The 10,180-nt window shown below is 31.4% G+C and overlaps 1 protein-coding gene across 1 annotated transcript in view; it reads right to left on the reverse strand.

Annotated features, from left to right (window-relative positions):
- Positions 1 to 8,549, reverse strand: part of Gyc32E (Guanylyl cyclase at 32E) — a 243,396-nt gene extending 234,847 nt beyond the window's left edge. The window contains exons 1-2 of the mRNA XM_085949885.1: positions 8,544 to 8,549; positions 7,611 to 7,768 (exon numbers count right to left, since the gene is read on the reverse strand). Coding sequence (XP_085806011.1) covers positions 7,611 to 7,768; positions 8,544 to 8,549 — 164 coding nt within the window. The remainder of the gene's footprint in view (positions 1 to 7,610; positions 7,769 to 8,543) is intronic.
- Positions 8,550 to 10,180: the final 1,631 nt, after the last annotated feature.

The following is a 10,180-nucleotide window of genomic DNA, read 5'->3' on the forward strand; positions in this document are numbered from 1 at the left end:
GGATATTATATAGAGCGTTTGGCATGCATAAATACTCGAGCACTAGTACCTATTCCGGGACTTGAGACTGACGTCAACTCGACATAAAATCTCATACTCAACTGGAACTAAAACTTACTCCATATTATTACTATAAAACGAACTTGTCACCATTTCTGTCCTTCACTATAGCAATTTTACAACTGGGGAAAAAGAGAGAGCAATGACGCCAGCTACAATAGTTGAGTGTATCACGGCTCGACATACGTGTATTATGCTACCTTGCTCGCGCGCGTTTAATTTCAATAGTATTGAAAGTCTACCAACACCAACTATCGAGAAGCGATGATCTCATCGTATGCGTTAGAACAAGTTTATTGGGCTACACATACTGAGTATGTGTAGTTTCATGCCGAGACTTGAGTTAACAAACATTCTTGTTTGTTATTTAACTTTTATCCAAAGCATAAATTCTGTTTATATTACGTTTTATTTATTTATTTAAGGGGGGACATGCTCGTCGAAGGTCAAAATTGAGTTTTTATTGTATTTTCAAACCATGATCCTGGACACTCCTTAAACGTTGTAGATAATCTATTTATATAATTTTGAAGCCTTATTATCCTTTATAGTTATTTTAAACATTTGATGACTGCATAAAGTATTTTTGTTACATAAAATAGTATTCTTTTAAACCTCTTGCTCTAATGTTTTAGAATATAGTCATATTTCGGTACATAACTGTGCAGTGGTGTTAAGATTTTTTACATTTATTAATTTTTAAACGCATTTATAAAACCATTAGTATAATTTATTACGAGATAATTTTTGTAAAATATTCACGATAAAAAATTATATTGATAATCTCTGTGATCCCAAATTTGACAAGAATTAGGCATTTTATTATTCAAAAAATCGGCAAGATTAACACATTTGAAGATGATTCTAAAGATACTTATTATAAGCTATGTCTTTGACCATTCAAGTGTGATAAACATCTTATGAATAATGATTGCTTTATAATAATTATTGACCTAAGAATAAGGTAGTGTTTTTTTTAAATACGCCATTTCTTTTGTCATTCCCTAGTGGTTAAGCTACAACATACGGCCATAGCCATAAATTGACAAACTATAATTAAAGTAGGAAGTAAAATTATGTTAACGCGCGTGTTTGAACATGTACTTAACCGATTTTTTTTTTATTTTTTTTAAACGGTACATGTTCAAACACGCGCGTCAATATCATTTTACTCTCTACTTCAAATATAGTTTGTCAATTTATGGCTACGGCCGTATGTTGTAGCTTAACCACTGGGGAATGACAAAAGAAATGGCGTATTTCAAAAAAACACTACCTTATTCTTAGGTCAATAATTATTATAAAGCAATCATTATTCATAAGATATTTATCACACTTGAATGTTCAAAGACATAGCTTATAATAAGTATCTTTAGAATCATCTTCAAATGTGTTAATCTTGCCGATTTTTTGAATAATAAAATGTCTAATTCTTGTCAAATTTGGGATCACAGAGATTATTAATATATTTTTTTATCGTGAATATTTTACAAAAATTATCTCGTAATAAATTATACTAATAGTTTCATAAATGCGTTTAAAAATTAATAAATGTAAAAAATCTTAACACCACTGCACAGTTATGTACCGAAATATGACTATATTCTAAAACATTAGAACGAGAGGTTTAAAAGAATACTATTTTATGTAACAAAAATACTTTATGTAGTCATCAAATGTTTAAAATAACTATAAAGGTTAATAAGGCTTCAAAATGATATAAATAGATTATCTACAACGTTTAAGGAGTGTCCAGGATCATGGTTTGAAAATACAATAAAAACTCAATTTTGACCTACGACGAGCACGTGGGCCGTTAAGAATACAAAACATGGTGACATAACAAATCTAAATTCAATACGTTCACAACATGAGATTTACATAATAACAAATATTACAATATATAATGTAATAATAATAACAGAAAAACAAATTAAATCAAAACATACGTAAGTACAATTTAATACAGGAAAATAAAGTTTCAAAAACAAAATGCAAAGTACATCACTAATAATGTCTATGTCTTTAGGGAGCGCATTTACTAATCTTGGACCTCTCGCTAATGGTGCCTGATAGGCTTGATACGAGGAAACGGTTCCGATCCAGAATAAATCATGGCTTTGACCACGTAGGTAATTGGCAGGCGCATGTAAATTCAAATTTATTAGGACACCAGGATTGGAAACCATCCCTCGCGCTAACAAGCAAAAGTGTTTCAAGAGAAGAAGAGACCGACGATATTCAAGAGAGTGAAAAGTAAGCATGCCTTGCAGAAAGGAAGCCGGAAAATAATCATTTGACGAATTATTGAAAGGAAAATAGTTAAATGTCTTAAAATAAAGACATCGAAGAAATTTCTTCTGGACGCGTTCTAAAATAAGCTTATAGAATAAGTTTTAGTTTTAATATTTTAAATTATTACTCGGATGTGTTATTAAAATAGTCTTAAATCATTAGGTCAAAAAAACGTCTTAAAATATTTATTTAAGTGAATCAGTAACAGTAAAGTTATACAACTATTTTCACACAGGTACGAAGCCGTGATTGCGTATTCTTACTTATGTAGGTGGGAATTAATATTTCGTTACCAAACTCTCGAGCCGCATATAGATTCGATCGTAATGATAAATTATAGTGAAACTAAGCGGCAATTAATGACATTTCCACCCCTATTTACAACAACTGTAAACACTACCCCCGTATACTTCGGCCGAACCCTTTGATGACGACCCGATGGTGAAATAATTAAGTCTGAATAAATATTTGGTTCTTCACGTCCTGTCAATTTTGAGAGTGTTTGGATATTTACTCAGTGTTGATGTAAAAGTGTTTTATAAGTTAATTAGCTTTTTGAGTACGTATTTATAGATTAATTTGAAGCTTAGTGGTTTGCACGGACCAATGCGAATTAAACGCCAAATATATATTATATTAATGCTGCACGTCGTGTACAATCGCGTGACGTCACAGTAAGCTAGCAATACGGGAAAAAGGTGTGTAATGTCGTTTAAAATGTTATCAGAGTAATGTTCCCATCCCGTAGCACATTTTGAACCTTTAAACGACCATTTTCAGTTAGCAAAATCTGCCGAAATAACCAGAACAAGAATGATTTCACCTCACGCGTACCGCACTGTATCGACACCCGCATGACACAATGAATGATTATTTATCATTTTCTACATGCCAACACATTTTCGGCTTATACGAAAATCGCGTGTTTTTTGTTTTTAGCGGTTAGCACTATGTATTTTCTATAATAATATTGTCTATTATCTATGGTCTGCAGGTTGGATTCTGTTCAAAATATTATCTATGGATGTAATATCGAAAGTAATTTTAACGAACACATACGTAGAAACTATTAAAATTAATTGAAATTAGCATGAATAATGAATAATAAATCAAAATACTAATACATTAGAGTTGGTACTCTCCATCATATAATTTACATAGATGGTGATCGTTCAAATTGTTCTTCAAAATGACGAAACCATAGACTAAATTTGTCGCCGTGATAGCGTGACAGTTAGTGTACGTCCTGAGTTGTGAGTGTACGTCCTGAGCGTTCGGCGCAGCGTTGAGCATTTTGCGCAACTCAAACGTATAACCGTATAAATGTATAACCAAAAAAAGACATTGTCTATGAACATTTTCACACAAGGTTATACGTTTGAGTTGCGCCAAACGCTCAACGCTGCTCCGAACGCTGGCACTGAGGCCTCACACTTAGTACGCGACATGCATCTCAATATAATCACAACTCTATTCGCAGCACATGCAAATATTTCACCCCGCCGCTATCATATTCATATTGGCTAATATATAAAGTTATTAAATTAATACTATAGATTTTTAAAACGTCATAGCAGTAATTTTTTTCTGATTCCCACCAAAATTGACATTTGTATTCAGTATTGTTTAGTTACTTATCATAGAAAGATACACCGTTGTACAGCGTATACAAATTGTTTCAATCTATTACAACAATAGGTAATGAATCTTCGGGCATTACATGAAATTTATGGTCAAAATAATCGAATGTTTAATGGGAAAATTCAAGTTAAAAAAATGTAATTTTGGTAATATTAAGAATCCAATCCGTCAAAAACGTAAACGTACTACTGAAAATATCGATGTTGTGAATCAAAGTGTGGATGAAAATCCAAAACAATCAATTATTACACGTCGTTCTCAAGAACTCGTTGTTTCTTGCGACACTAATGACACTAGAACATGGAATATTCTTCATAAGTATTCGCATTTAAAGGCATATAAAATACAGTTAACACGAGAACTTAAGCCGATTGACGATTTAGTGTATCGAAACTGGGCTTTAGAGAAATTTGAAACAGACCCATTACTTCATGAAAAAATCATCTTTAGCGATGAAACTCATTATTGGTTAAATTACTTCGTAAATAAGCAAAATAATTGTCGCATTTAGAGTAATGAAAACCCACAATATGCTATTTTTGAGCCAGCATTAACCGATACACTGACGGTTTGTAAAAAAAAAATATAAAAAATAATTAAATGATATTAATTTGAGAAGACTCCTATATTACCGATGTTTGCTGACAATGCTTTATTCTCACAGGACTCATTGATCGCCACAGTAAATAATAACCATATATTATGAATATTTTTTCAAAATGGACCCTCCCCAGCAATATCATTTTTCTGTTTGCGTACCAGTGAATATTCGTCATAGGTAGATACGCTTTTATTGAACTGATAACATTTTATGCACAGCTGGAGTATAATATAATATGAAATGGAGGATAATTTAATATTTGGAATAAAATGGTTCTAACTTTTCATACAAACCCATTACATATTATTTGGATCGTTTGTCACGCATTAATAGATATGTGGTGATGTGAAAACTTCCCTTAACTCGTCTTTTAAATTGTATGCCAATTGTATAATATAATCCTTTAAATCTCAGCTTCTCGATTTATGACGTCATTTATTATGTATGTTCCATTTTTAAATAAATAATATAATATTAGCATGATGAAAATGGTGTTAAAAAAATAAAATTCTACGTTACTTGTGATAAAATGCAGGTCATTCAAACATTGTTCATTTTCATCAGACACGCTTGATAAAGTAAACATTTATCCTCGAAATAGACTCCCTAGTTATTTATGTTTTTTTTCATTATTTATAGAAGATTCCGGTTTTAATTTTACGTTCACGTAAAAAGTAAGCCGTAAAACTGACGTAAAAGCGCCTAATGTGGGTGTAAATAATGACCTTTTCGCATAACAAAATTCGAGAAGATAATACCTTTATACTAATGTATAATAGTTAAAAACATAAATATATATCGTATTATTAATGAAGTTTAAAATGTAGCCCTACTAGTGTTAAATGAAATATTTTGAGTTAATACATTAATTCATTAAAAGATCATTATTAAATATTTCAAAGCCATTTTTAATAAAAAATTTATTGAAATCCAAAAAATCATTGGGTTTCTTTACCTTTACGCATAGAACGCGTCTAATAACTAAAACAAAATCTCGTTTATTATGTCGTTTAAATTTATTATTAACATTAAAATTTACTAATTTTCCATATAGTGAACATGACAAATTATAAATTCAAAGTTTTCGGAATTTTCAACTTTCTTAATAATATACCTATTTCACATATACCAGCGCCCGGAAACCTATGCCACGCGTGCCACTTACTAGGTGGCACGCGAAAGGATTTTTGGTGGCACGGCTCGAAAATGACGCTTTATTAAAATTGTCGGTACTTTAAAAACTGTACCGTAGTATATTATGTGATGATACACTTTTGAATATTGATTATGTTGCTTTAGAGTTAGTCGAATTAAATAATTTATTCTGAAATTTAGAAATTAAACTTCAAAACTGCCAGAGAAGAAAATTATGAAAAACGTAGACAATTTACGTGACATGCTAATCGAAACGTGTAATGAACTCCCAGACAGATTTCATTGTACGAAAAAAGTCGCATGCGCCATACTAAGTGTTTTCTGTACAAGGTACTTGACTGTGAGTAAACATTCTCAGTTATGAAATATATTATAAACCTGTATCAAAATCGTTTAACTGATGAAAATCCGGAAATGTGCATAAAATTATAAACTTCAAAAAATTAATCAAATATTGAGGTGTTAGCTTCCAAAATTGAACCTAAAGGGAATCACTAAAGATTAAATATTGCAATTTTTATGATGTTTTTATGTAGCATGTATTATTGTAGTCAAATAAAATTGTCTTACAATAGATGAAGTAGTTTTATTTCAGTGGCACGCTGAGTGTCCAGTACTTTGAATTACCTGTTTTGTGGCACGCCAATGCATTTGGGTTGCCGACCGCTGATATTTATTTATTTATTTTATACATTTTTTTCAAGGTAATGTCAATTTTATGTTACATCTGCATGCTTCAGTGTTAATTATGTGGTTTAGGGATTTCATTTAAATTCTATGCATAAAATTAACGAGATGCGATTGATTTTGAATATCCGAGTTCACTATTTTGCAAATGGCGTGAACAAAAGGCGACCGCAAAACCGTAACCCAAATTATAGAATAATTTTCTTATTTGCCGTCGCTGCTTAGCGCAACCTGTTGCGTAGAGAAGCGTTTCCCAAATGGGTTACGAAGAGAAAACTTAAGAGTTCCACGAGAGTTATCTACTGGTTTTTAAATAAATTATGTAAGTCGAATATTCAAGTCGCGATAAGTTATAATGTAAAGGTATGGGTAGTTACCCCTCTGTTACACTTTTGAATTTATAAGTCCGGTACTTATCACGAGATAAAAGAGATACAATCCTTATTTGAATGATTGAATTGTGGCAAAGAGTTGTTTGTCTATTTTTTCGATCAAAAATTTTATTTTTTTAATCTATTAACAAACATTTCATGGTTATCCAAACTCTATAACTTTCTGAAATATTTAAAAAAATCTTCGGTTCTTTATTATCATGAAAATATTTTAAATGTGAGAGGTAAATATTATTTTGAAAATCGCATTTTTTGATCTTCCGTGTGTGCCAAATTTGTAATTTTTTTCTCCTTTCATTCATTTGTAATCCTTTCAAACTTACAAAATAAAAAATACGTGAGATCACGTGACTAAAAATTGTATAAATTTTCATAAAATAAAAAGCGTTCTCACAAGTGAGGTTAGTTGTCTTGTGTAATAGAGTATGTGTTTTATAACTTTGCACTATTTACTACACTGATATTACGCCTCTTTGCCTGATTATCTCGCATAAAATTAGGTCAAAATATGATATTCACTTATATTAATATAATAATATGTAGTAATTTACTACATAATATATATACAAAACATGTTATTAGAATATATTACATCATCATCATCCTAGAGCTGGAGTGCAATGTTATGAAATAGCAACTCGACCCGTAGGGCAACATTAAATTCGCGTTTATATATTTGAGATATTCTTTTAACGTGACTACTTTACTATTAATATTGAGTAAGGTTTTCATGTGTAAGTAAGTTAATTTTTAAATTTGTTTATTAATTAGGTGCCTACCTAATAGCCAGTGCGGCCAGCGACGACGCTTTTCTCCCTCTCCCGACGGCCGTATTGGTTCCAATGTCAGCCGCAAGGAAGCGCAGCCTCCGGGATGGCAGAAGAGTAGGATCTCGGTTGACAGCTGCTATTGCCAATGGAAGAGCTCCCAATACCACCTGGTGAATAATACAATGTACTTATTAAATTATTTAAAGTGGTAAATATTATGCCTAATTACACGACCAGTCACGAACCCCTCAGACCGTCCGCTACAATGATCGGTGATACAGAGTTGTCAGTTATCTGTCAGTTTCTTAAATCGTGGACACGATTAAAAATCCTAGTATACGTACACACAAACTCTATTTTTTTTAAGTTTAATAATAAACTGTGAGAGTCATGGTATTGTGCATGATGAAGTGAAGATTTGGTGGTTGCTCCGATAGATGGAGGAGCTAGTTTTTACAATCAGTACAAGAGTATGTTACAATACTTAGGATACTGTTCCGAGATCCGAGTCTCGGTAGAATGAGATTATGTGCGGAAAGATACAGAAACTGAGATACTAACAGACCGGGAACTTATATTCGAGTGACATGTCCAATGAATTATGATCCACTATTTATTGACGTACTCACAAACAAAATATTATCTTGAAAAGAATATTTAGAAAATAATTATTATAATTAAGTCAGCTACTATATATGGAGTTTATGTCATTGGGTATCCCTGATGGATATTGCGGAAATTATAATTGCAGTAAGTTATTTATTTATTGAGTTTTCCGTAATTGTATACTACGGAAAATGGATATTAAGGAATTTAGAATTGCCGTCAGTCATTTAATATTGCCGATCAATATGCTGACACGGATTTAATTGTTTATCCCCATAAAACTAAAACGTTTGTTATAATTTACTAGTTCGATGAAATAGTTTAGGTTTTACACACTATCATTTTAACCTTCACATGAAAACATTGTCAAGACAACATTTCCGAACTAATAATTTTAGTATATGCATCATAACGAAACTCCTTAAATATTTTATCGAAGAAAGCCAAAAATTGTGCCGAAGGCGAATTTTATTATTTTCCTTCTTCGATTTTAGAATTCAGATTCTTCAAGAAAATCCATATGCGTCGGAAAACAGTCTTTTCTCACTCAGTTTCGTCCTGGACACAATGTATTATATGGCCATTAATTATAATAATATTAGAAATGTTACGACTTCTCATTTGCACGACCAATACCGGAGTCCTAACCTCTTCGGTACTTTTGTTTGGTGGCATTTCTCTAAAGCTTCCCAGTTTATAAAATATTTTAATTGTTGTTGTTTACGTAAATATTTTATAGTACATCTACCTGAGATTTTAATGATTCCATATAAAAAAAGTTTTAATAGAATTTGAGGTCAAACGTGAAATATTCCAAGGTTATATGTATATATTAACTTTATTGCGTTTCTTTTAAACACTGAGAGTTGTTGGAGAAAAGAAAAACAAAAACCTGACTTGAATATTAATGTTAATTTATTCTACAGACAGCCTTTTTCAAAAATATTCTCCATTCCTCATTTTATTCATTCACCGAATCAAAAAATAAATGCGCAGCTTTTAAAGAAACCTTCAAAAACTTTACTCGGAATTATTGAGGTAAAAGTTTCTGCAATAAAATTTTAAATAACATTCTTTCTCTATAACTTCAAATCATCATTAGAAGCTTTTTAAATCTAAAACAATAAAAAGTAGCCTATAGTCATAACTCAAATATTCCAAAAATCGAGTTTTGAGAATATAATCGCTAAAAACCACAAGAGCGCTCTTTTTTTGTAATTAGAAGGAAAGTATTGAACTCCCTTGAAAACTAATGAGTGAGTGAGTCGATTTACATTATTTTTTAAAATATATAATTATATAAAGATCATAAGACTGCAGACACACAGCACACTATCAGAAATAAAGCTCCCTGATTGGTAGAAAGACCTTGGTGACAGAACTCAGATTATTCATTGAAAAATGTGAGCTATGACACCAACAGTCAACTTTGTCAACGATTTCACATGGTTTAAAATAACTTTTGATAGCCAACTATTTTTCTTTATATATATTGTCTTTAGAATCACTTGGTATATTTAACTGAAAAATTACAAAATTGCAAAATGTGAGTTATAGGCGACTCATTTATTTTTGTGAATATTTAAATAACTACTTTTCTTAATGTGTCAAAGACCTTTTACACATTTTCTGGTATCACTCAAGGTTCAAACCTAGGGCCGTTGCTGTTCACGGTTTTTATAATCGTATAATAGTAATTATAATAAAAAATCCTATGTTTTTGTTGTTTGCTGATGACTTGAAACTCTTTATGGAAATTGTCACCTTGGACGATTGTCGTCAACTCCAACTTGATATAGATACTATATTAGATTGGGGCAGGCGTAACAAACTGGACTTCAATATTGATAAATGCAATGTTTTATCGTTTACTAAAGTCTCACGAATATTGTTTTTCCAGTATTCGATGCATGGCAGAGTTCTCTCGCGAATATCATCTGTAAGGGATCGTGGGATTACGTTTGACGGTAAAC

The sequence above is a fragment of the Rhyacophila brunnea genome, unplaced genomic scaffold (genome assembly GCF_057557595.1).
Source record: "Rhyacophila brunnea isolate RB1 unplaced genomic scaffold, BYU_Rbru_1.0 scaffold_22, whole genome shotgun sequence".
NCBI lineage: Eukaryota > Metazoa > Arthropoda > Insecta > Trichoptera > Rhyacophilidae > Rhyacophila > Rhyacophila brunnea.